This window comes from Miniopterus natalensis, chromosome 2 (assembly GCF_054644295.1).
Source record: "Miniopterus natalensis isolate mMinNat1 chromosome 2, mMinNat1.hap1, whole genome shotgun sequence".
NCBI lineage: Eukaryota > Metazoa > Chordata > Mammalia > Chiroptera > Miniopteridae > Miniopterus > Miniopterus natalensis.
Genome location: NC_142082.1, coordinates 96,230,787 through 96,257,780, shown reverse-complemented (window position 1 = coordinate 96,257,780; position 26,994 = coordinate 96,230,787). Strand labels below are relative to the sequence as shown.

The 26,994-nt window shown below is 37.2% G+C and overlaps 2 protein-coding genes across 5 annotated transcripts in view; one reads left to right on the top strand and one right to left on the bottom strand.

Annotated features, from left to right (window-relative positions):
* N4BP2L1 (NEDD4 binding protein 2 like 1) overlaps positions 1-23,186 on the top strand; it is a 47,013-nt gene extending 23,827 nt beyond the window's left edge. The window contains exons 2-5 of one of the 3 annotated variants that reach the window (XM_016203554.2): positions 13,946-14,073; positions 14,377-14,465; positions 16,278-16,354; positions 17,458-23,186. In XM_016203554.2, coding sequence (XP_016059040.1) covers positions 13,946-14,073; positions 14,377-14,465; positions 16,278-16,354; positions 17,458-17,716 — 553 coding nt within the window. In that variant the 3' untranslated portion in view covers positions 17,717-23,186. Of the gene's footprint in view, positions 1-13,945; positions 14,074-14,376; positions 14,466-16,277; positions 16,355-16,403; positions 16,470-17,457 lie in introns of all 3 variants that reach the window. The other 2 variants (XM_016203555.2, XM_087814421.1) reach the window with 2 other exon arrangements.
* Positions 20,844-26,994, bottom strand: part of BRCA2 (BRCA2 DNA repair associated) — an 80,302-nt gene continuing 74,151 nt past the window's right edge. For both annotated transcript variants that reach the window (XM_087814416.1, XM_087814417.1), the window contains 3 exons: positions 24,704-24,948; positions 23,039-23,185; positions 20,844-22,116 (listed from right to left, as the gene is read on the bottom strand). In XM_087814416.1, coding sequence (XP_087670542.1) covers positions 21,478-22,116; positions 23,039-23,185; positions 24,704-24,948 — 1,031 coding nt within the window. In that variant the 3' untranslated portion in view covers positions 20,844-21,477. The remainder of the gene's footprint in view (positions 22,117-23,038; positions 23,186-24,703; positions 24,949-26,994) is intronic.

Below are 26,994 nucleotides of genomic sequence, written 5' to 3'. Positions count from 1 at the left end.
AACAGAGTTGAAAAGTTTTGCTTTCTCTTTGCATTCCTGCGCTTGCTATTCTTCAACCTTTTGTTCCTCCTTTTTTTTTTTTTTTAAATATATCTTTATTGATTTCAGAGAGAGGAAAGGAGAGGGAGAGAGAGAGATAGAAACATCAATGACGAAAGAGTCATTGATCAGCTGCAGCCCGCAACCCGGGCATGTGCCCTGACCGGGAATCGAACCCTGATCGCCTGGATCCCAGGTTGACGCTTAACCGCTGAGCCACGCCTGGCCAGGCTGTTCCTCCAACTTTTTAAAAATTTTTTATTAAATATATCTTTATTGATTTCAGAGAGAGGAAAGGAGAGGGAGAGAGATAGAAACATCAACGATGAGTCATTGATCGAGCCCGCAACCCGGGCATGTGCCCTGACCAGGAATCAAATCCCGATCGCTTGGATCCTAGGTCGATGCTCAACTGCTGAGCCACGCCCGGCCGGGCTGTTCCTCCAACTTTTAAGTACTGTATCTTTTTATTCTGAGCAGGCTTTGAATTTGTCTTGAAGTTAGAATTAGGCTGGTGAGTGTTATAGGGATAAAGGAAAGAAATATACTCACTGTGTCAAGGTTTGCTCTAGGTACTTTTCTGTTATTAGATCATTGTCATCACCGAGCAAGACAGGTGACATGACCCTTGATTTTTACAAATGAGGAAGGAAGCTCAGGGATTTATTCACTTACTACCTAGCATGACATTCATCACTTCCCTCAAAATAGTCTGAATAAGCATTTCAAGTGGAAACATCTTCTCTCTGAAGTTATTTTGTGCAGAACATAACATGTTTTTGTTTTGTTTTGTTTTTTGCTGCTTTTAAGGAGGACTCCATGGTAGTTTTTCTGTTTGTTTCTTCTGTGATATTTTCATATTTAGAGTGAGTGACAGATTTAGGAAGAAGTGGGGGATGATGGGTGTACCTATTTCCTTCTCCTGTTGTGTTTTCATTTGATTTGGGTTACTGTCAAAATGTAAATATGTTACTTAGTAGGGGTAGTACACACACATCACTTTTATCTACATTTCATACCTGAGCAAGAATTAGTTTCTGAGATGGGTCCTTAGAGAGAACAGAGCTCCAAGAGATGGGACCCAGGACAGGTGAGAGGTTAAGGGTGAAGAGAAGGGCACTGGTGCATCCCAGAGCAATAGCAGCAGGGACTGGGGCCCATAAGGAAAGACTGTCATCACACCGCCAGCTTCCAGTTTCCTCTAGAGCAGGGGTGAGAAACCTTTTTTCTGTGAAGGCCATTTGTATATTTATAATATCATTTGTGGGCCATACAAAATTATCAACTTAAAAATTAACTATGGGGAAGTGACGTCAGAGTAATGGCAGTGTGAGAGATCCCCATGGCCTCTCCCCTGAAATTTCAACAAGTTAAGCAACTATAATTCAACAAAGAATTCCCTACTCAATACAGAGGCATGCATGAGAGACCCGCACACTGAAACATCTGAAGGTAGGCAACCAGGAATAAGCAGGGAGATGAGAAGGGAAGAAAGCCCAGAGGGCCGCAGATGCAGCCCTGCAGCTGGGAGCTTGCTGAGCAGCCAGGAGCTTGCTGAGTGGCCAGGAGAGGGGAGGAAGCTGGCGGTAGCAGGTGCTTCCTTCAGCCAGCCAGGAGGAACAGAGAGCTGAGGGTGGGCAGCCCAGCAGGGTGAGCATAGTGAAAAGTGACTGAGCCAGCAGACACCTGACAGAGGCTGGGGGTTCTGTTGTGTAGCTGTTCCCTGTTGGGTGGGAGTGTTTCTGACAAAGAAATGGTACTCCAGAGCCCTGCCACACGTTGGACCCTCAAAACTCACCTCCCATTGTCCTTGGTGTTGGGTAGAAAAACATTTTATCTATAAACCAAGAGATATTACAGTGGAAGCACTATTTCCCTCTGTGATGGCAGTCAGGATCTCCATTAGGGTGAGGGCACCCCAAGCAGCACATCTGTACTGTCTTACAGCAGCTGTGGAGGTCAACTGTGGGAGATCACAGAGGTAAAAAAATCTTGTGATTCAGCACCATCTACTAGGCAGTAGTAGAAAGACCTCTTCAGGGAATGCTGCTATAGAAGGAACATTTATGCCTAGACAGAGGAGAGGAGCAAATATCATGAACAACCTTGGTAACGAGGATGATCAGAAAGAAAATGAAAAATCCCCAGAAAGCAAGCTGGAACACATGGAAATAAGTGATATAAATGACAGAGATTTCAAGACTGCAGTTCTGAAAATACTCAATGAGATGCAAGAAAATACAGACAGGCAATTCAGTGTACTCAGAAAGCCAATCAATGAACAAAATGAGTACTTTACCAAACAGATTGAAACTTTAAAAAAGAACCAATCAGAAATCCTGGAAATGAAGCATGCAATTAAGGAGATTATGAATGAGCTACTGAGCATAGAAAACAGAGCAAACTAGATGGAGGAAAGAAATAGTGATATTGAAGATAGGAATCTAGAAATGACACAGAGAGAAGAAGAGACCTGAGTATAATGAAAAATGAAAGAGCTCTACGAGAACTACCTGAGTCCATCAGAAAAAGCAACATTAGAATAATAGGCATTCTGGAAGAAGAAGAGAAGGGAAGACAGTCTATTCAAACAAATAATGGATGAGAACTTCCCAAACTTATGGAAAGAACTAGATCCTCAAATCCAAAAATCAAACAGAACATCTAGTTACCTCAATTCAAAAAGGCCCTCTCTAAAGAACATTATATTAAAACCGTCAAAAATTAATGTCAAAGAAAAAATCCTCAACGCACCCAGGTAAAAGAAGGAAGTGACCTACAAAGGAAAAGCTTTCAGAATTTCAGCCAACTTCTCAGCAGCAACTCTACAAGCCAGAAGACAGTGGAACCAAATATTGAAACATTTGAAAGACAGAAATGACTAACCATGAATAATATATCCAGCAAAAGTATACTTTAAATATGAAGGAGAAATAAAGATGTACCCAGACATACAGAAGCTGAGAGATTTTATCAGCAGAAAACCTCCATTGCAGGAAATACTCAAGCGAGTTATTCTACCTGAAACAAAGAACATAAGATCACAACATTAAAGGTAAGATTACCAAAAAACCTGCAGCATAAACAGGGAAAATTTGTGGCAAAAAAACGTAAAAGGGAAGGGGTTAAAGGTCTGAACTGGCAAAGGAGGATGAACATCAGATGCACTCAAAAGAAAAGAGCCTATTGTGCATATGCAACTTTATTTTTTATAAACCTAATGGTAACCACATACAAAAATTAGTAAACCAGGACACATAGCTTAAAAAAAGAGGACACAGAGGAAAGAAGTACGAAACATCATCAAACAAAAACAAGAGACAAAAGTACAAAGGAAAAGAACCAATGGAGACACAGAGCTACCAGAAAACAAAAAATAAAATGGCTGTAGGTGGGAGATCCAAGATGGCGGCAGACTGAGTGGGAGCTACACTGAAACTCTCCTGGGACCAATCTGGATTTACAACTAAAACATAGAAAAACCATTCTGAAAAGCAACTGAAGACTAGCTGGACAGCACCCTCATAACCAAAGAGGAAAAGGGGAGACTGCACAGAGATTGGTAGGAAGTGCAGATGCGAGAGGGCTGGCTGGGCTCCCACAGGCAGCAGCTGAAGGTACAGGGGGATCTCTCAGCTGTGGGGGGTTCCCACTGAGGACTCTGGAACTAAACCCCAGGCTGGGTTTCCTAGCCAAGAGCACCAGAACTGAGAAAGGTGCCCACATAACATCTGGCTGTGAAAAGCAGCAGGGTTTCTGTCTGCCAGGGAGAGAGATCTGGAAATGCAGGTACCCTCTTAAAGAGCCAGCACACAAAGTTTCGTGTGCAGCCACTTACCTTGGGCTCTGGCAAAGGGGAAGTGGAGAGGACTGGAGCTGTGTGGGGAGAGTCTGGGGAGAGTCATTTCCCCAGACTGTGGGGGACATCTTTCTTGGGAGGCGAACTTTCGGCTTTTGTCTGAGTGGGAAAGCAACTGCCCCACCCTGCTGGAGAGCAGCTCGCCCGCTGGCCCACAGGAGTTTCTACAGCCTGAGGCTTGTTAAGAGAATCAAGTTAATCAGTCTGTAGACAGAGGCAGACCTCAGGGTGCTTTGAATCATTGCCTGATCTGCTTTGGGACCCAGGCCTTAGAAAAGCAGACTTTTGTGTGCATCTTGGTCCTGTCCAAACTAACCCAGCCCCAACAGTGGAGACCTCAAGCCTGGGATGTTGATAGCCTCACACAGGGTACTCAGGGCCAGTCACAAACTGCATCTGACATTGACCTGTACCAGAGACCCTCCAAAAAGACTGAGAGTCCTAGCAGATCTACCTAACATTTAAAAAGAAACCCAAATATAGCCAAAATGGGGAGACCAAGAAACAAGCCCCAAATGAAAGAACAACAGAAGTCTCCAGAAAAAGAGCCAAATGAAATGGAGATAAGCAATCTCTCAGAGAGTTCAGAATACTGATTGTAAGGATGCTCAACAGCATGAAAAAAAGATATGGAAACTGAAAAATGACAAGTCAGAAATGAAGAATGACATAGCAGAAATAAAAAAATTCATTAGAAGGAATAAACAGCAGATTAGAGGAAGCTGAGGACTGGAGCAGTGAATTAGAGAACAGGGTAGAAAAAATCACTTAAGCAGAGACCCCAAACCAAAAAACAATGAAAAAAAAGGAGGACAGTCTAAGGGAGCTGTGGGACAGCATAAAACGTAACAATATTCCTATTATAGAAGTGCCAGAGGATGTCGAAAGGAAGCAGGGGTTAGAGAACCTGTTTAAGGAAATAATGGCAGAAAACTTCCCTAACCTGGTCAAGGAAAAAGGCACACAAGTTCTGGAGGCACCGAGAGTCCCAAGTAAGAAGAATCCAAAGAGGCCTATGCCCAGACACATCATAATTAAAATGCCAAGAATCCAAGATGAAGAGAGAATCTTAAAGGAAGTTAGAGAAAAGCAATCTGTTACCTACAAAGGAGTCCCCATAAGGCTGTCATCTGACGTCTCATCAGAAACTCTAGAGGCCAGAAGGGAATGGCATGAAGTATTCAAGGTAATGCAAAACAAGGATCTGAAACCAAGACTACTCTATCCAGCAAGATTATCAATCAAGCTGGGTGGTGAAACAAGAAGCTTCCCTGACAAAAAAAGGTTAAAAGACTTTACTCAGTACAAAACCAGCACTGCAGGAAATGTTAAAGGGACTGCTATAATTAGAAGTAGAAATAAAAAGGGTTAAATACTCCCCAAAAAGATACATGGTGGATGAATGGATAACAAAACATGACCCAAATATATATTGTCTACAAGAGACCCACCTCAGAACAAAAGACTCACACAGGATGAGAGTGAAGGGATGGAAAAAAATTTTTCAATGCAAATGGAAATGAAAAAGAAAGCTGGGGTAGCAATACTCACATCAGATAAAATAGACTTCAAAATGAAGACCATAATGAGAAACAAGAAAAGTCACTACATAATACTAAAGGGATCAATCCAGCAAGAGGATATAACGCTGATAAACATATGCACCCAATATAGGACCACCTAAATTTATAAAAAATCTTCTAGAGGACTTTAAGGGAGAAATCAACAACAATACAGTCATTCTTGGGAAATTTAACACCACACTGACTTCACTGGATAGGTCTTCCAGACAAAAAACCAACAAGGAAATAGTGACCCTAAATGTGACCCTGAACAGTGAACTTAAATGACACACTAGATCAGATGGATTTAATTGACATTTACAGAACATTCTACCCCAAAACAGCAGAATATACATTCTTCTCAAGTGCACATAGGACATTCTCAAAGTTAGTCCACATGTTAGGACACAAAAGAAATCTCTACAAGTTAAAGAAGATTGAAATCATATCAAGCATCTTCTTGGACCACAGTGGCATGAAATTAGAAATCTACTACAATAAAAACACTAAAAGACATTTAAATACATGGAGGCTGAAAAGCATGTTTTAAAACAATGAATGGGTTACCAAAAAGATTAAGAAAGAAATAAAAAATTTCCTGGAAACAAGTGAAAATGAACACACAACAGCTCCAAATCTATGGGACAAAATGAAAGGAGTTCTGAGAGGGAAGTTCATAGCACTACAAGCCTCAAAAAACAAGAAAAACTTCTAATACACTCTACAACTTAAAAACTGAGAAAGAGAACAACAAGAAAAGCCCAGAGTAAGTAGAAGGAAAAAAATAATAAAGATCAAAGTAGAAATAAATAACATAGAGACTAAAAAAACATTACAAAAGATCATGAAACCAAGAGCTGGTTCTTTGAAAAGATAAACAAGATTTATGAAACTTTAGCCAGACTCATCAAGAAACAAAGAGAGAGGACCCAAATAAACAAAATCAGAAACAAAAGAGGTGAAATAACAACTGACCCAACAGAAATACAAAGGATTGTAACAAAATACTATGAACAAATATATGCCACCAAACTGGACAACCTGGATGAAATGCATAAATTCCTAGAAAAATACAACCTTCAAAACTCAATCAGGAAGAGTCAGAGAGTCTAAATAGGCCGATAGCTGCTGATGAAGTTGAAGGAGTAATCAAAGGGCTCCCAGCACACAAAATCCCTGGCGTGGATGGCTTCACAGGGGAGATTTACCAGACATTCAAAGAAGAATTAACACCTATCCTCTTCAAACTATTCCAAAAAATTCAAGAGGAAGGAACACTTCCAAGCTCTTTTTTCAAGGCCAGCCTTAGCCTAATTCCAAAACTAGATAAAGACACTACAAGGAAAGAGAATGACAGGCCAGTATCCCTAATGAACATAGATGCTAAAATCCTCAACAAAATACTAGCAAATCGGATCCAGCAATATATTAAAAAGATCATACACCATGACCAACTGGGATTTATTCCAGGGATGCAAGGCTGGTACAATATTTGCAAATCAATAAACGTGACACATAACATAAACATATTGAAAGTCAAAAATCACATGATCATATCAATAGATGCAGAAAAAGCATTTGATAAAATCTAACACCCGTTTTTGATAAAAACTCTCAGCAAAGTGGGAATAGAAGGATCATACCTCAACATAATAAAGGGCATATACGACAAACCTACAGCCAACGTCATACTCAGTGGGCAAAAACTGAAACCATTTCCCCTAAGAACAGGAATAAGACAGGGGTGTCCACTTTCACCACTCTTATTCAACATGGTACTGGAAGCCCTAGCCACAGCGATCAGACAAGAAAACATAAAAGGCATCCAAATTGGAAAGGAGGAAACAAAACTGTCATTATTTGCAGATGGTATGATATTGTACATAGAAAATCCTAAAGACTCCATCCAAAAACCACTAGGTTTAATCAACGAATTCAGCAAGGTAGCAGGATACAAAATAAACACCCAGGAATCAATGGAATTTTTATACACCAATGATGAACTCTCAGAAAGAGAAACTAAAAAAAAAAAATTACCATTGCAACGAAAAAAATAAGATACCTAGGAATAAACTTAACCAAAGATGTAAAAGTCCTGTATTTGGAAAACTACAGAACACTGAAAAAAGAAATAGAGGAAGATATAAACAAATGGAAAAATATACCATGTTCATGGATTGGAAGAATTAAGATCATTAAAATGTCCATATTACCCAAAGCAATCTATAAATTCAATGCAATCCCTATCAAAATACTAACAGCATATTTCACAAATCTAGAACAAACACTTCAACTATTTATATGGAACCCCAAAACACCCCAAATAGCCACAGAAATCTTGAGAAAGAAGAACAAAGTTGAAAGGATCACAATACTAGATGTCAAGTTATATACTACAAAGCCACTGTAATCAAAACAGCCTGGTACTGGCACAAGAACAGACATATAGATCAATGGAACAGAACAGAAAACCCAGAAATTGACACATTGCCATTATGGTGAATTAATATTTGACAAAGGAGGCAAGAACATATAATGGAGTAAAGACAGTCTTTTCAATAAATGGTGTTGGGAAAATTGAACAGATAAATGTGAAAAAACGAAACTAGACTACCAACTTACACTATACATAAAAGACTTAAATGTAAGACATGAAACCATAAAAATCCTAGAGGAAAACATAGGCAGCAAAATCTCAGACATCTCTCATAGCAATATGTTTGCTGATACATCTCCTAGGGCAAGAGAAACTAAGGAGAAAATAAACAAATGTGACTGCTTCAAAGTAAAAAACTTCTGTACAGCAAAAGGAACCATCAACAAAATGAAAAGGGAGCCCCCTGTATGGGAGAACATATTTGCCAATGATGGATCTAATAAAGGGTTAATATCCAAAATATATAAGGAACTCATACAACTTAACAAAAGGAAGACAAACAATTCAATTAAAAAATGGTCAAAGGACCTAAATAGACACTTCTTCAAAGAGGACATACAAATGGCTAAGAGACATATGAAAAAATGCTCGATATCGCTAATCATCAGAGAGATGCAAATTAAAACCACAATGAGGTATCACTTCACACCTGTAAGAATAGCTACCATCAAGAAATCAACGAACTACAAGTGCTGGTGAGGGTGTGGAGAAAAGGGCATCCTAGTACACTGCTGGTGGGAATGCAGACTGGTGCAGCCACTATGGAATGCAGTATGGAGTTTCCTCAAAAGATTAAAAGTTGACCTGCCATTTGACCCAGTGATCCCACTTCTAGGAATATATCCTAAGGAACTCGAAACACCAATCACAAAGAATTTATGCACCCCTATGTTCATAGCAGCACAATTTACAATAGCTAAGATTTAGAAACAGCCCAAATGCCCATCAGTAGATGAGTGGATAAAAATGTGGGACCTTTACACCATGGAATACTATGCAGCTGTAAACAGGAAGGGTCTTTTATCCTTTGGCACAGCATGGAGGGAACTAGAAAGTATTATACTAAGTGAAATAAGCCAGTCAGAGAAAGACAAGTACCCACATGATCGCACTTATATATGGAATATAATAAACAAAATAAACTGATGAACAAAGTGGATCGAGAGATATAGAAACATGGAACAGACTGAGGGATCTCAGAGGGAAGGTGGGGAGGGGGTGTGTGGGTGAGAGAGATTAATCAAAGAACTTCCATGGACAGAGACATTGGTATGGGGAAAGTCTGGGGGTGGGATGGATGTAGGGTGGAGGGGATCAGTGGGGATAAAAAAGGGACATCTGTAATATTCTCAACAATAAAGATAAAGTAAATTAAATAAATAAATAAATAAATAATAAATAAATAAATAAAATGGCTATAGGAAATCCCCATACATCAATAATAACCTTAAATGTATTAATCTGAATTCACCAATTAAGAGGCACAGAGTAGTATAGAGGATCAAAAAACAAAACTCAACCAAATGCTGCCTACAAGAAATACATCTAAGCTGCCAAGACAACGGTAGATTCAAAGTAAAAGGGTGAAAATTCTCCAAGCAAATAACATCCACTGAAAAGCAGGTGTAGCCATACTTATATCTGACAAAATAGATTTCAAGACAACAAAGATAACAAGAGATGAAGATGGACACTTTATAATGATAAAGGGGATACAACATCAAGAAAACATAACACTTATTAATATATATGCATCCAACCAGGGAGCACCGAAATATATAAAGCAACTACTCATACAACTAAAAGGAGAAACAGATCAAAACATAATCATAGTTGGGGACCTTAATAGTCCATTTAAAGCTTTAGACAGATCAACCAAACAGAAAAATCAATAAAGAAATATTGGCCTTAAATGAAACGCTAGACCAAATGCACATAACTGACATTTACAGAGTCTTTCATCCAAGAACATCAGATTATACATTCTTCTCCAGTGCACATGGAATATTCTCAAAGACAGACTATATGTTGGGTGACAGAACTAGCATTAACAAATTCAAGAAGACTGCAATTATACTAAGCATATTCTCTGACCACGATGTCTTGAAATTAGAAATCAACTGCAAAAGGGAAGTAAAGAAACCCACAAATACATGGAGATTAAACAACATACTACTAAAAAATGACTGGGTCAAAGAAGAAATAAAAGATGAGATCAAAAGATATATAGAGATAAATGAGAATGACAATACAACATGTCTAAACTTCTGGGATGTGGCAAAAGCAGTAATAAGAGGGAAGTTTGTATCATTACAGGCCTGTTTGAAGAAACAAGAGAAATCCCAAGTAAACAGCCTAACATAACAACTTAAAGAACTAGAAAAAGAAGAAGAAAAGCAACACAAAGTCGGCAGAAGAAAGGGAATCATAAAAATTAGAGAAAAACTGAATGTAACAGAGAACACAAAGACTATACACAAAATTAATAAAACACAGAGCTTGTTCTTTGAAAAGATTAATAAAATCGACAAACCCCTGGCTAAACTGACTAAGGAAAAAAGGGAAAACACCCATATAAACAAAATCAGAAATGAAAGAGGAGAAGTCACCACAGATACACAAAGGATCATAGAATATTATGAAAGACTATACGCCACGAAATTCAATAACCTAGGAGAAATGGATAAGTTCCTAGAAATATATGACCTTCCTAGAGTAAATCATGAAGAACTGGAAAATCTAAATAGATGATCAATAGCAAGGAAATTGAAACAACCATCAAAACCCTCCCAAAAAATAGCCCGGCTAGTTGATCATTGACCTATGATCCAGGAGATCGCAGTTTGATTCCTAGGCACATGCCCTGGTTGCAGGCTTGATCCCCAGTGAGGGGCATGCAGGAGGCAGCTGATCAATGACTCTCTCATCACTGATGTTTCTAGCTCCTTCTCCCCCCGTCCCTTCCTCTCTCTGAAATCAATAAAGTCATATTAAAACAAAAACAAGAAAACCTTCCAAAAAATAAAAGTCCAGGACCAGATGGCTTCACTAGTAATTCTACCAAACATTCAAATAAGATTTAAAACCTATCCCTCTCAAACTCTTCTAAAAAATTGAAGAGGCAATACTTCCAAACACATTTTATGAGTCCAGTATAACCCTGATACCAAAACCTGACAAGGATAACACGAAAAAAGAAAACTATAGACCAATATCTCTGATAAATACAGATGCAAAAATCCTAAACAAAATACTAGCAAATCGAATACAGTAGTAGATCAAAAAAATAATACATCACGATCAAGTGGGGTTCATTCCAGGGCTCAAGGATGGTTCAGCATATGTAGATCAATTAATGTAATTAATTAACAAAAGATAAAAATCATCATCTCATCAATAGATGTAGAAAAAGCATTTGATAATATACAACATCAATTTATGATTAAAACACTCAATGAAAGAGGAATAGAAGAAAAGTACCTTAACATAATAAAGGCCACATATAATAAGCCCTCAGCTATCATACTCAATGGTGAAAAACTGAAAGCTTTTCCTCTAAGATCAGGAACAAGACAAGGATGTCCACTCTTATCACTCTTCTTCAACACAGTTCTGGAAATCCTAGCCAGAGCAATAAAGCAAAATAAATAAAAGGTATCCAATAGGGAAGGAAGAAGTGAAATGCCACTTTTTGCAGATGACATGGTTCTGTATGTAGAAAACTCTGAAGACTCCACCAAAAAACTATTAGAAACAACAAAGAAATACAGTAAAGTTTCAGGATACAAAATCAATGTACAAAAATCCATTGCCTTCCTGTATACTAACAACAAAACTTCAGAAAAAGAAATGAAAGAAAAAAAAACAATTCCTTTTGCAATTGCAACCAAAAGAATAAAATACCCTGGAATAAACTTAACAAAGAGCATGAAAGACCTATATACTGAAAATTACAAAGCATTATTAAGATTGAAAAAGACAACAAAATGGAAAAGTATCCCGTGTTCATGGATTGGAAGACTCAACATAGTTAAAATGGCCATATTACCCAAAGTAATATACAGATTCAATATAATCCCCATCAAAATACCAATGTCTTTTTTAAAGAAATAGAATGAGAAATCATCAGATTTGTATGGTACCATAAAAGACCCTAATTAGCCAAAGCAATCCTGAGAAAAAAAGAATGAAGCTGGAGGTAAAACGCTACCTGACTTCAAAATATACTACAGAGCTACAATAATCAGAACAGCATGGTACTGGCACAGAAACAGACACACAGATTGGTGGAACAGAATTGAGAGCCCAGATATAAACCACATGTATATGGCAGATAATTTTCCACAAAGGAGCCAGAAACACACAATGGAGTAAATGGTAGAAATGGAGTAAATTCAATAAATGGCGCTGGGAAACCTGGAAAGCCACATGCAAAAGAATTAAACTGGATTACAGTTTGTCCCCATGTAAAAATTTAACTCAAAATGGATCAAAGACCTAAATCTGAGACTCGAAAAAGTTACACAGAAGAAAACATAGGTATTAAACTTATGGATCTTTGTCGTAGTGAACATTTTATGAACTTGACCCCGCAGGCAAGGGAAGTAAGGCAAAAATAAATGAATGGGACTATATAAACTAAAACCCTTCTGCACAGTAAAAGAAACTGACAACAAAACAAAGAGGCAGCCAACCAGATGGGAGATGATATTGGCAGACAGTAGCTCCAGCAAAGGTTTAATTTCCAAAATATATAAAGAACTCATAAAACTCAATAGCAAACAAACAACCCCATCAAAAATTGGGCAGAGGACCTGAATAGACACCTCTTCCAAGAAGACATACGAACAGCCAATAGATATATGAAAAGATGTTCAACATCACTAGCAATTAGGGAAATCAAAACTACAATGAGATACCACCTCACACCTGTTAGAGTGGCTATTATCAACAAGACAAGAAATAACAAGTTTTGGAGAGATTTTGGAAAAAAGGGAACCCTCATTCACTGATGGTGGGAATGTTGATTGGTACAGTCACTATGGAAAGTAGTCTGGCGATTCCTCAAAAAATTAAGAATAGAGCTACCATACAACCCAGCTATCCCTCTCCTGGGTATATACCCAAAAAACTAAAAAACATGAATACACAAAGATATATGCACCCCTATGTTCACTGCAGCATTATTCACAGTGGGCAAGATATGGGAACAACCAAAGTGTCCTGTGATAGAGGACTGGATAAAGAAGATGTGGTAAATGTAAAAAATGGAATACTACTCAGCCATGAGAAAGGATGAAATACTGCCATTTGCAACAACATGGATGGACCTTGAGAGTATTATGCCAAGTGAAATAAGTGTCACAAAAAGCTAAGAACCATATGGTTTCACTCATATGTGGGATATAAAAGTGAAACTTGTGGACACAAACAGCAGTGTGGTGGTTGCCAGAGGGAAGGGGGTGAGAGGGTAGGGGGTGAAGGGAGTCTTAATATATGGTGATGGGAGAAGATACGACTTTGGGTGGTGGGCACACAGAGCAATACACAGTTCTTGTAATATAGAAACCCATACCTGAAACCTATATGTTCATATTAACTACTATCACCCCAATAAATTTAATAAAGTGTTAAAAAAATTAGCTATGAAAAAAGCTCCTAGATTTATTGAATTTTGAGTCCCGCCTGTGGTTGCCTTGGCAGGGCCAGACCAAATGATTTTGTGAGCTCTTTGGCCTGCGGGCTGGACATTTCCCAGCCCTGCTCTAGGGTTAGTCCTGGTTGCTGCAGAAGTCAGTGGCAGGGACCAGCACTTCTTAGTTTCAAGAGTTGGGCAACTCACACAGTTGCTTCTCAGCCCACTCCTGCCTCTTTTCAAGGAGCTATGGCTTCTAGAGATAATATGCATCTGTTTTTAGATTGAATTTCAGCAACTCAAAACCTGGTGGTCTCATAATTACAAACTGCTAAATGTTAGAGACAGAAGGAGATGATTTTCTATTACAACAATGCAGTCATAAAACAATTTCTTCCTTCCCCATTTTCTAGACAACTGCAACATGACTTTCCCAGAGCCCTGATTTTCAGCACGGATGACTTTTTCTTCAGGGAAGATGGTGCCTATGAGTTCAATCCAGACTTCCTAGAGGAGGCTCATGAATGGAACCAGAAAAGAGGTGACAAATTCCTTTCCAAACTCCTGGATAATCCTATTGTGCACTTAGATTGCAGCTGCTGCAGAATGAATGTTTTATTGAAGGATTTTAATAAAAAGTTCTGCCATCCCCCCTCCCCAAACAGAATGCCAAACCTCCCTAGATTCCAGGAAAAAGAAAATGATTGATAATGGGTCCTGAAATAGGTAGCATTAATGTTGTGTGATGAGGACATGCTGTAATAAAAATGACAAGATATGGGTACGCTCACCCTTCTGTCTGACTGTTGCATGTTGTTCACTGTTGTATAACATTGTGTTGCAGCAAGAAAAGCAATGAGGAATGGCATATCCCCCATAATTATTGATAATACCAACCTCCACGCCTGGGAAATGAAGCCCTATGCAGTCATGGTAGGAAGAAGTATCATTCTGAATTTTCAGTTATGGGCATTTTGTGAGAAAATTGAAACTTTTGTTCTTTCCTCATTTTCTGATCTTCCACGATCTCATATGTATTAACAGTTTCTCACAGAGCAGGTAAAGAGGTGTTATTTTTGTGTTCCTCTGCTGTTCAATGGCTCTAATATGCTGACATGCTATGATCACCTCAAGGTATAAGTTTTAATAGTCCGTGGTCAGAATTTTTTATTGCTTTTCTGTCTTGGTTGTTTTCCTAAGGGAAGGTCCACATGGAGCACCCACTGAAACTTGCAGAGAAATTGGGACTAGCAGGGTTGCAGATTATATTAGAGGACAGTCTGTTTTTCACTAGCAGGGGAGTTTAGTACTAGGCAGTGTTGCTGCAAGGGAGTTCCAGGGCAACAGTTTTTAGTTTAAAAACAGATTTAAGATGAACACTGTGATCCTATTAAGATACTGGCATGCAAATATAAACACTCAGCTCTGTATTTTCAGAATACAAAAAACAGTAAGATGAATACAATGTGCATATTTTTCTTTAATTTTGAAATGTCTGATCTGTTTTTAGACATGTTTCATCTCTTATGCTAATAAATTTTCATTCCCTATTGGGTATAGGAAGGAGAAAAGATCCAGACACAATCAGGGGGAAGGAAGAAGACAGCTGAGTATTCTGCTTTTGTCACATGAATAGCTCCCAAATTGGGCTCAAGGCAGTCTAATTTTAAGCCTCTTTTCACATTTTGGGTAAAATAGCTTATATACAGGTGTGCTTTTCTCTAATTATATTCTCATCAGTTTCACTTAGGCCCAGAGGGTGGGACTTTGGTGAATGCAGGAGGGAATGAGCATTAACCTTATGATGACTTCAGTTCATGGATCGAGAGTCCACTTGGGACAGAAATGAACAGGGACATGAAGAGTGAAGTTAATTAAGGCACAACTCAAAACCAAGAGTTAGGGGGAACTGAGAGTGACTTAAGGGAAGTAGTGTTACTTTTTATTTTCTGGATGTGTACATTCCTTTTCAGCCATTCACAGCTATTAATAAGACCCAGAAGTTAGATATTTTCCATATATGATGCTTGAATCCTTCCCTAATTAGAAGTGTTCATCTCAAGAATGAAGAGGAAATCTTTTTACTTAGCTCTTTTCATTGAACTGTTATTACTGAAAGTTCAGTGTGAGATAAAAACATAATAGTCAATTTATGAATGCAAAGGACGTTTGGGTGTTTATATGGAAACTGTAAGTTTTCTAACAAGGAAATGGGCACAGTGCACTGAGCCATAACTGTACTGCACAGTAGGGAAAGCTACTTTTGGAGGGAAGAGTATGTAAAGGATGGAGGAATCACTTTTATGTCATAAGCTCTGTTCCTATGGCACTGCCATTTTCTAACCAAGACATGAAGACTAGGACAAGGCATTTGACAGCCATAAATCAATGATAATCCTATAAGGGATTCTGAGAAGCCATTGAGGTCTTGCTCATACCTGTGACAGGATGTTTTAAGCTAGTTCAGCTATTTTTAAAAGTGTCCAGAACAAATAACCTTTATAATTTTCCTCTGTAGCAGATAAAATGGACCAAAATTTATCATTGGGAACTGTAACGTAATCTGAGAGTGGCTAAGTATGGCCATGAATCAACTGTATTTATTAAAATAAACTGAGGCACTGTCTTACTGGTAAAACAAAAGGAATTTTAGAAAAGATGTGTAGTGAATGTTAAATGCCAGTATGAACGTTCCCACGCATACATACTGTGTGTTCAATGTTTTATGTACTTTTGAAAAATCAGGCACTTGAAAATAACTATGAAGTTATATTCCGAGAACCTGAGACTCGCTGGAAATTCAACGTGCAAGAGTTAGCCAGGTACTTCTTTGTTTTTCTAGTTCCTCATTATGTGTCCTGCTGTTTTCAGGTATTTCAGACCGAACAAAAGAATCTTTTCAGGCTGGAAATGGACATAGTTTTCAGGCCAGAAATGGTAATTCTTAGAAATTGATAACTTGGGAATTCTTAATATGAAGACTTTAGTTTTGGGTCAGTTTTCTAATATAATGCTAAATGCTAAACCTTGGCTTGGACTCAGTCCTTTAAAAGGATACATTTAACATTCAGCTAAAATGCTTCTTCATTAATGAACATTTAAAAGCACTTCCTTCTGCATGGGATTGCACATGTCAGTAGTGGTTTTGCATTTAGGCTACATAAGTATCTTTAGATGCTGAACAGTCTGTGGTTCATTTGTGGTCCAGATGCTGCTTCTAATTTATAAAGCAATAAATGTCCAAATAATACTAACTTCTTGATTGAATGCATGGGTTCTGATATTATCTGTGTTATTTGATACTGTCAATGATTTAAAGTAACCAGTGAGAACAGAATTTACTTTTTATGAATAGGGCTAGTTCATCTTATGGTTAAAAGGATATACAGTGTATCCAAAGTGGGTCTGTGAACCAGAACCACCTGAGCTGGATGTTAAAAATCCTAGTTCGTGGACCCCTTTCTATAGTTGGAATCTCTGGGAATTGCATTTTGACCTGTAACCCCAGTTGATTCTCATGCCCACTACAATTTAAGATTGGTTTAATAAACACCTACAAGTGTCTAGGACTGACCAAAGTAAACTGGTTATAGATATATTCATGCTTGACAGGCAAATCTATAATAAAAAGATGTCCTGGTGTTCTTTTGTGTCTTGAAGCACAGAATCGAGATTTCCAGAAATAAATATTTCTGATGCATTAGCTCTCTGCAAGCTGCAGAGTGGTTTAGGGGTGTGCAGGGCAGCAGGAAAGACAGGAATGAAGCCTGAAAGAGGACTACTTAACAAGGTGTTCTCCTTTTGTCACAGTTAAATCCTGAGAATAGAGAGTACACACCTATGTAATAATATAGGACTCGTAAAATACAAGGAACTCATTTTGATATATGCCCTTAATTAAATGTTTGCATGTTTTTCCACATAGAAGAAACATTCATGGAGTCCCAAGAGAAAAAATACACCGAATGAAAGAACGGTATGAGCATGGTGTTACCTTTCATAGTGTGCTTCACGCAGAAAAACCAAGCAGAGTGAACAGAAGCCAGGACAGGAGCGGTGCATCGCCTTCCAATGGGGCAGGATACTGGAATACCTACGCCGAGTTTCCAAACCGGAGGGCTCCTGGGGGCTTCACACGTGAGAGCTCCTTTAACAGAAGGGGGGGTTGTCACCATGGATATTAGAGGCTGATCTTACAGGCATTCAGGATTTTCCTAAATTAGCTTTTTCTTCGATTTTTGGTATTTATTCTTTGTTCAGTTTAGTTAGAGCTCTAATTCTAGTGTAAATAGTCGAACCTAAATGTTTTTGAGAAGTCATCATGTTCATCTTCAACAGGCATTTGTTCAAGTGATCCTCTTTGCATGGTCTGATGCCAGGAGTTCTGCAGGTTCAGTTAAACCAAGTCACTCGCTCTAGGGAAAAAATTAATTTGAAGCTGAAACCTGAGAAACATACCCAAGAATGTAATCAGTTGCATAGGTTCATAAATAAAATAAAATGTTTATAGTATATATAAGCTTCAGTACCACTTTCTCTGAAGTAATCTATTTTTTCAGGAATTCATCTCCATTAGGAAAGTTGGAAAGGTGGGAGAAGTGAGAGGCAGGAAAAGTTTTAATGCCATTGCTAGTTTTTAAACTTATGTATCCAAAAATGTGAGATGTGTGGCTGTAATGATGATATTGATTTTCCTTTAAAATGAATATGATAAAAAGTATACATCTAAGGGAATACTGTCCTTCAAAGTAGACACTTTGGGAAATTATTCCTTTATTCTAGTAACATATCATTGTTAAAAATGTCTGTTGAATCCTTCTTAATAGCTATACAAGCTACTGAGGAAAATCGGTGTCATTATTTAAAGTCACTATTTATAGTTTCATGTTTTAACTATTACTCTATTGAACAGGATTAAACCTGAACTAACTTTTGGCTGTTGTATTAATAGTATAAATGAAACAAGCCTCCTTTCTAAAACATCAATTTTTAAGATTAATCATTAAGCAACTTAAAAAATTTTGCTTATAAATGCAATTAGTTGGCAGCCCCAGTGTTTGGGAGTATAAGGAATTAAGCATCCCAGGTCATAGGTCATAGAGGGATTTGTGAAAGTTGTGCTCACTGTCAGATGAGCAGTCTTGGTGTTTTATGTGACATTATTTAAGACAGTGAAGTTCTACCACAACTCTGGAATGTCCCTCATACCAATACTGAATTTGTGAATCCAAATTAAATCTGAACAGGCTGAAATCAGATTAATTTTGTGTGAGACCCTGATAGATAAGACCATGTAGGATGTGTGCTTTATTTCTTGTGGGCCAACAGCTTCTCGCTAATGTTCTGTGAAGTATTAAGTGTCTTATATAATGGTGCTTTTATGGTTATTAAAAATTACAGTATATGATATTGCTTTATATGGATTTGTCATTGAATCTAAGCCTTTTTTGTTCAACAATATAAAAAATTACCTAAATTCTACAGAATTCTATCATATTCAGAGCCAATTTTTCTATATCATAAACTTATTTACCAATCTTCTTTAATAAATAGGATATAAAAGACAAAATTAACCTTATTTTTTACTTGCTTACATAAATTATTTTATCTATGCACTTTCAAAAGACTATTTTACTTTGACATTCTATTATCTGATTCTACTGAAATCTACTCAACACCTTGATGACTACCAGCAGTGCATCTGTAATTTTTCATTAACATTTAAAAAATTTGTATCTCCTTAGAGTAACAAAGTTTGGCTGATAGAACAAAAATTTAGTGAATTTGAGTAAATCTAAGATATTATTATAGTTTTGCTAAGTTTTATGTCCGAGCATGACCCACAATAATCCTCTAATAATCATGATAATCCACATAATACTGCTGTCCAGGCCCAGGTAATCCTGAGTATCCTAGTCAATGTGATTATTGCAGAATTCACTCAATCAGGAAAGCCTGACTCATTTAGGTTAGTAGAGGGGAAGAGTGTCAGAGAGCCCAAACTGGAAATACCTTCCTTTGATTCCAAGGAATCCAAAGGGGTCACATTCAAGCCCTCTTGATTTATGTCTGGCTCTCTGCTTAGGGACTTTTGGGCCACTGGGACTGAGTGACCACTATGGAGAAGTGGCCTCAGGTTATAGATCCAGAGCTTTTACAGAGCCCAGAAGAATAGTTTCCTGGTTTATTTGCCTATTTTCCCCCATACGATATCTAAAATACTTGGTGTGGAAGTATAAAAATAACTGGTTAAATGCTGTCAACTTTATCTATCCCAGCTAGAAGTGATCTATTTTTTTATTTCTCTGATTTTATACTTTTTCAAACCCTCAATGTTGACACGTACTATTTCGTGTGTTCACATCTGCATTATTCAGTGCTTTACATGCACACGAGGCTGAGTGCTGAATAGGTAACACAAATTGCTTTTACCATTTATCCCCTATGCAGTGTACACTGTTGACTTTGTAATCATTAAATTGTCACTTTTTGGGGGATAATACCCACATATCCTCAAGCTTCATATTTTGCTCGTATAGCTTAGCTATATTATTTACAATTTACAAAAAGGAGGGTGCGCATTAAACCTCTCTGATGGGTCTGTGTGGTGATGAGTAATGGAGGAGGCAATAGCAGGTAAGTTTTTCCAGGATAAAAGAAGGTTAAATTCTTATAGTTCTGTCTGTTCCTGAGACTCAAGTTTTATTTCCTATTCTAGAATGGATCACCGGGAAAATGATTTAGCATGTGAAGACCAAATTGTTTTATGGACAAAACTTAAATGGCATTAATAAAATGGGCAGAACACAAGTTAAAAAGACTAGTGGAATAGACGACTTGTTGTGTTAATAACTTCTAGAGGAGAGAAAATCATGGGTCATAGTTACTGAAAGAAAAAACTGCTTCATAAAAGGATTTATCCTTGCTTTTGAAATATGTTTATAATTATATTTGAAAACATTACCCACTGTGCTGTATACCTGAAACTAATACAGAATAATACTGAATGTAAATGGTAATTAAAAAATATATATGATATAAATTTAAGACACTGAAAGACCTGATTTAAGAGCTTCTCCATGCTGTTAGGTTATAGTGAGAACTGCTTTTTCTCTTTTCTATTAAATATAAGAAAGTAACAAATGAGAGTATCATCCTGAATTGAATTGTTACCTTCTGCCCGGAGGGGTGTTTAGAGAAAACGAGGGGTACAGGGAGCCTTAGCGTGTCCTGTCAAGGTGCTAAAACAAAGCAGGCAGAATCAGGGCCAATTTGAAAGACAAAATTAACACTACGAAATCTGCTTCTGAATTAAAGTATTTGAATTTTTAATTGAAATAATTTAATTTCAAAGATCACACTGAAATCATAAAAAGGAATTAATTACACTGAGGACTCTATTTTTCTTGTAGTTATGCTGACTTAAGGATGAACAACTGGTCAAAAGAAAGCACCAGTCATATCTTAGCCCAATTTTTGATCAGGACAGAACTATAGTAGAACCAACACATGCATTAAGGAAAGTGGTTCATAGTGGGTTACCTCTAAAAAACAAACAAAAAAAAACCCAAACTGAAAATAGGAACTAAACTAAAAGAAATTATGTGAGTCAAAAAATTGTACCTGGAAACCTAGTTTCATTTAATTAAGGACACAATATGAAAGAAAAGGGTATGTGTAGTTCATTTGTAAAATACTTGTAGTGAGCAAATCCCGTCAAAAACATTTAAAGGCGATTTTTTCCCTTGATTAGTTAATATATAATCAGTTTTAAGATCTATAACTGAAATAAAAGTATAGTAATATAGATGCAGGCAAAGAGCATTCCTCCGATATATAAGCACTCAGGTAGGTAAATTCAGAACTACTTCTCATTTTGCAAATACGGGTGTGCAGTTTGAAACTGCATGTGTTACAAACTAGAAAGGTGACTAACTCATTGTTATCATTTTCGGTTCTGTCGCCTTTGCAGTCTCTTAGATATATCTTGTATTGTACTTGTGTCCTGAGTAGAATCTCCCGTTTCCCCAGTACTAATGTGGGAATTCTCCTGTTTCGTGACTGTAGGAGTAAAACAGTGCCTTTTCCGTTCAAGACAGTATCTTGAACAGGTGGGAGCAGTCCTAGTGGACTCACCCATTGATACCAGTTCATTTTTTCCTGCTGAACCATACAAAAGGGCCTGGGTATTTATCAATGCGAGTTCTTCGTCAGCTATTGAATCGCTTTCCAAAAAAGAAATGTCATTAATTTTTTTAAGTGGAGTCATCTGAGGAGAACTCAATTCTTTTTTCTTTATAGGTGTTTCATATTTGATGCCACAACTCCGTGGTGGCTGAAATGCCTTCTGTGCAGCTGGAGAAACAAATGTACAAATGGGACTAACAGGTGGAGGTAAAGGCAGTCCACTCAAGAAGTCCAAAGCTCGTCTCTTTTTGCAGTTTCTTGGGTCGTCAACCTCTTTCTCCCCTTTACAAGGCTTTGGAGTCATTTGGGCTGATACAGGTGTGGGAACAGATTTCCCTTTTGGCTTACAAAGTGATAAAGGACTTTGGTAGTTCATCTCACTATTGGCAGAAGACATCTAATAAAAAACAAATGAAAAAGTGGCATATATAATTATGTGCTCATATATAAAACAAAATCAAATTAGCTTTTCATTAAAAATATTTAAATACACAAGTACCACACACATTCTCACTCCCGTAATGTCTAATAGGGCAGGTGATTTCATGAGACATTCATATTATTATTATTATTCCCTCAGAAGGAAATAATTTCACAGAAGAGGATATAAAAATGACATGAAAAGATGGATGACAACTAATCACAGTAAAAGACAAAAAAGAAAGCAGGGGACATAACTTCTGCTTTACTCTTCTTTTTTATAGTACTAACAGGTTAAACAGAGATAAGCATTTCAAAACCATTTTAAGAACACAGCTGCCTGGGTTCTAATACCTGTTTTTCTGGCTTTGTGACTTTAGGCAATTGCTTAACCTATCTATGCCACAGGTCCCTCATCTGCAAAATGGTGATCATAATTTTTATCTCAGAGGGTTGTGAAGGTAATGAGTTAATAGGGATAAACTTACCAAGTGTTAGCTACTTAAGAATTAGTCATTAGTTAATATTATACTTTAGCTTGATTTGCATTTATTGTGATTTAAAGAGTTAAATCAAACTGAGCTTAGAAGCAACCCTAATTATACAGAATAGTCCTCCCAGCACAAAGATACTGGCAAAAAAGTCTTTTCTATCACATGTACTTGAAATACTAAAAATGAAAGCCACCTGTTTGTAAAACTTGCTCCCAAAGAGTGTTACATTCTGGCTTTAATAAACAAGATATAATTTCCAGATAAACTATACCTATAAGAGTCACATAACAATCACACTTTCTAATTAAGTTTAATTACATTTTACCATATTTACTAGGTGTATATCAGAATACACTGTTGCCTTTATATATAATTATAAAATTCCTTAAATTTACATTAACTTACCAGAAACTTACTTCCCGTACCAAGGGCTTTCTGAACAGTGTATGGCTCTGAAGTACAGTCTTTAGCTGGGGTGGACCACTTGGGATCATTTGCATTAAGTATATGCATAAGCTTGTTTTCTGCATCATTGCAAAATTTATCAATATTCTAAGAAAATAAATTGGAAAAGCTGTTTTATAAAATGCAAACTTATGTATTCATGTTTTTAGAAAGTGTTACCTTTAAAACCAGAACTAAAATATTCAGACCAGAAAAAAAAAGTAACACCCCAAATTTGATAGCAACTGTCAAACTATGCTAATACAAAAATGCAGAACTAACATCAGTGATTCAGGAGAGCTCAGCTGTTGGAGGGGGAGAGGGAGAGTATCTGTACGCATCAGGGAAGGGGAGAGATATACAAGACATTCCCAACCATCTAGTTTAATTAGCAAGGTATATACTATGATTCTGGAATTGGAGTTAGAAGACTGGGACTCAAGTTCTATCTCTATTTACTACTAATAGCTGTAAATCATCCAACATCTACAGAGTAGTCCTCAGGTTAGGAGTAAAATAAGAGAACAGCTTCATGTTTGTTCCAAGGATTAACTGAAATCAGAAGTCACAAATGGTCAAATACCAACAAGTTTATATGGTTTAACCTAATCATAAAAGTATTTTGTAAAACTTTCAAATGCTATGTCAATAAAAGTTAGGTGTCTATGAACTGCCCTTGAATGGTCTCAGAGAAAGCTGGGATGTGAATACTAGGTTCCCTGTTTGGGAGCCAAATAACGAAGTAACCCTTCACCTCCACCAATTTAGAAATCAGATAAATTACATGTTATTCTTCACTGTGTGTTTTGAGTCTTTAAGTAAACATGATACAAACTTCCTATATACAGCTAGCTACTCTAAAGATTTTAAAATGTGATTTATATAATTTTTGAATAACACATATTTCAAATATTAAACTATAGAACTAAGAGGAGGTTTATTTTTGTACATTACTTAACAGTTAGCAATTTATAAAATCCAATATTTTATTGGGAAGCAGCACTGCATAGTAGTTAATAGTTGGGCTCTGTATTCAGATGGTTTAAGTATGAATCCTGGTTCTACCAAGTTGGCTGTGTGACTTACCCTCTCTGTTTCTCATTGAAAAAATGGAAAAACAATTCCCTACCTCATCAGGTTAGGCTTAGCTGATATTATTTGTGCTGTATAAATAGATTTCAGCAAAAATGCATACAATCCAAAGAAAATAATTTTAGTATTCTCCTCCTTGGGATTATTTCAAATCAAAGAAAGATACAAATTGTATAAAATACTAGATATGGAATTTAAAATGTAAATTTGGAGTCTGCATAGTATTAACTAATTATACTACCAGCTACTATGAACACACAATCTTCTTACCAATTTCCAGTTTGCTTACATGGTCTGTAGCTTGAACATCCTTCTCACCATCTTTCCTAACTCATTGTCCTCAAATCTTTCTCTTCTCCCTGGTAGCTGTCATCCCCATCTTCTCAGGTTCAAGAGCAATTAACATATGCAAAAAACCTCACCTGACATTTTATCTCAACATCCAATTTTCATAAAAGCTGCCAATCCTTTGATACTTGACTTTCAAAACAGGAAAATACCAAAAAGTGCGGCAATGCTCAAAACTAATTTTACCTCAATGGTATTTTTCATTTTGAGGAATGTCTCTTGAAAATGGCTCTCCTTTGGACTGGCAGAAAACATGGAAAAATCTCCAGCAAATAAAGTAGGAATTCCTGATTTGGATTCTGGTCGCCACTGGAGGTTGCTCGCAGCAATTAACATGTGAGGTTTAATGATGTCTTCATTAATATCTATCCAAAACTTGATTGCCAGTAAGTTATGGCACTCATCGGACAAATATACCAAAGGAGTAATACCTAAAATGAAAACAAACAAAAAACCCCATTTCATTATATATGTGTTAGATAAATTAAAAAATGCAAGGAACCTCTAATATGCCCATTTACTTTGGTATGCTAATGGAAAAACAAACAACTAAATTTAGGGAAAGCTCAGGATTTCCAAAATGACCTGTTATTTATAGTGCTAAAATTTCAATGCCAGAGTGACAACACATTCTGTTCCCGAGGCCATGGAAACCAGGCACACTTGTATACTGCTGGTGGGAATACAAATTTGTGCAACCCTCTGGAGAAAAACTGCGTAATACCTAGCAAAGCACCATATGTACACCTTTCATTGGCAATCCCACTTCTAGTTCTCTGCTATGAATAAGGATGTACTTCCAATGATAGTAAAATACACATGAAAAAGGTTGATAAAAACACATGTATGAGGTTACTCGTTGAAGCACTGTTTGTAATTATAAAGTACTAACAACAACCTATCTTAGCTCATGCCCAGGAGAGTAGTTGGGTAAACTATGGCACATCCTTAAGATGGAGTACTATGCAGCTGACAACAGGATGAGGAAGATCTCTATCAGTGATTTCCAAACATACTGTTAGGTGAAAAATAAACGCACAAAAGAAAGACTAGAGCTATAAAGAAAGGATAGAGATATCTCCTATAAGAAAGGAGATATAAACAAATATACAGGTATCTGTCCGTTTGTACAAAACATATAGGGAAGATAAACTAAAAACTACAGGGGTTAGTATGGGGGGGGGGAAGGACTATCATTGGATTAGCAGGGATGAGGGGGAACTGAGACCTCTCTGAGTTTGACTTTCTGTGAAGTTCTGACTCTGAGAAGGACAATAATATCCCACATATTCTTCATATATCCCCCAAACAAACAATGAACCAGCTATGAGGGAATCCAAGTTGGAACACAAACATATATCCCAGCTCTTTATGCTTGAAAGGGCCTACAAGCAATGATGCCCCTGTAGTAAGGAACACATCTAGCAATCAGATCTTGGTTCTAAATAAAAAAGAAAGAAAAAGGATCCTGGGTTCCCTGGAGATATAGCAGGTTCTTGAATAACTTCATTTTGTTCAACATCGTTCATTATAACATTGATGAGATGCTGTAGGAACTTAACCCTTGTTTGTATCAACTAGCCTATGATAAAACTGGTTTTGCTATATGTCGTTTTACTTAAAGATGCAGAACCTACCAATGACGTTAAGTGAGGACTCACTGTAGTTGATTCCCGAACTGGGGCAAGGAACCTATAAGATGAGCCTAGAACATCTTGTGATGCCAGAAAAGGAATGAAGTGCTCAAAAAATACAGGAGTCAACCTGAAAAAGCTCCTAATGACCCAAACCTAAACAACAGGAGTAATAAATAAAGGTACTGAATTATAACCCATAGAATAAAATAATTGTTCATAAGTCTATATTGATATAAATCAAATAAATAAATGTGGGGAAAGGGGGCAGCTCTTCCTCACAGAATTCCAATGAATGTAGAAGGAAAAAGGAAAAAAAGAAAACCACCATTAGGCAAATACTAAGATCAACAGTAATAACTATTACAAACAAAATCAACTGATGGATGCTAAATGAATGGATGAAAGTTTGCGGTAAAGTAGGATATGAATCTTCTCCAAGATATTTATTAGCTACAAAGAAAGTCAGTTATTTACAGGTAAGAAACCCAGTAGACACCAACTGAACCAAGTGACTAAGGTTGTTGCCATTACTGGCAACAAGAAACACCAGCATCACTGACCCCTTGATATGGTTGATGTAGAGAAAACAAAAATCATCATTTCCATGGTAACTTTGCCAAAAATGCATAAGTTACTCCAACCATGAGAAAACATCAGAAAAACCCAAATTGAGGGGAATGCTACAAAATAATTCATCAGTCCTTTCAAGAGTGTCAAGATCATTAGGAAGTGTTAAAGACTAGAGCATACTAAGGAGAAATAATGACTAAACTAAAGTGGGATCCTGGAATAGAAAATGGAAAACAGAGTAAAAAACTTCAAATTCAAACAAATCTAAAC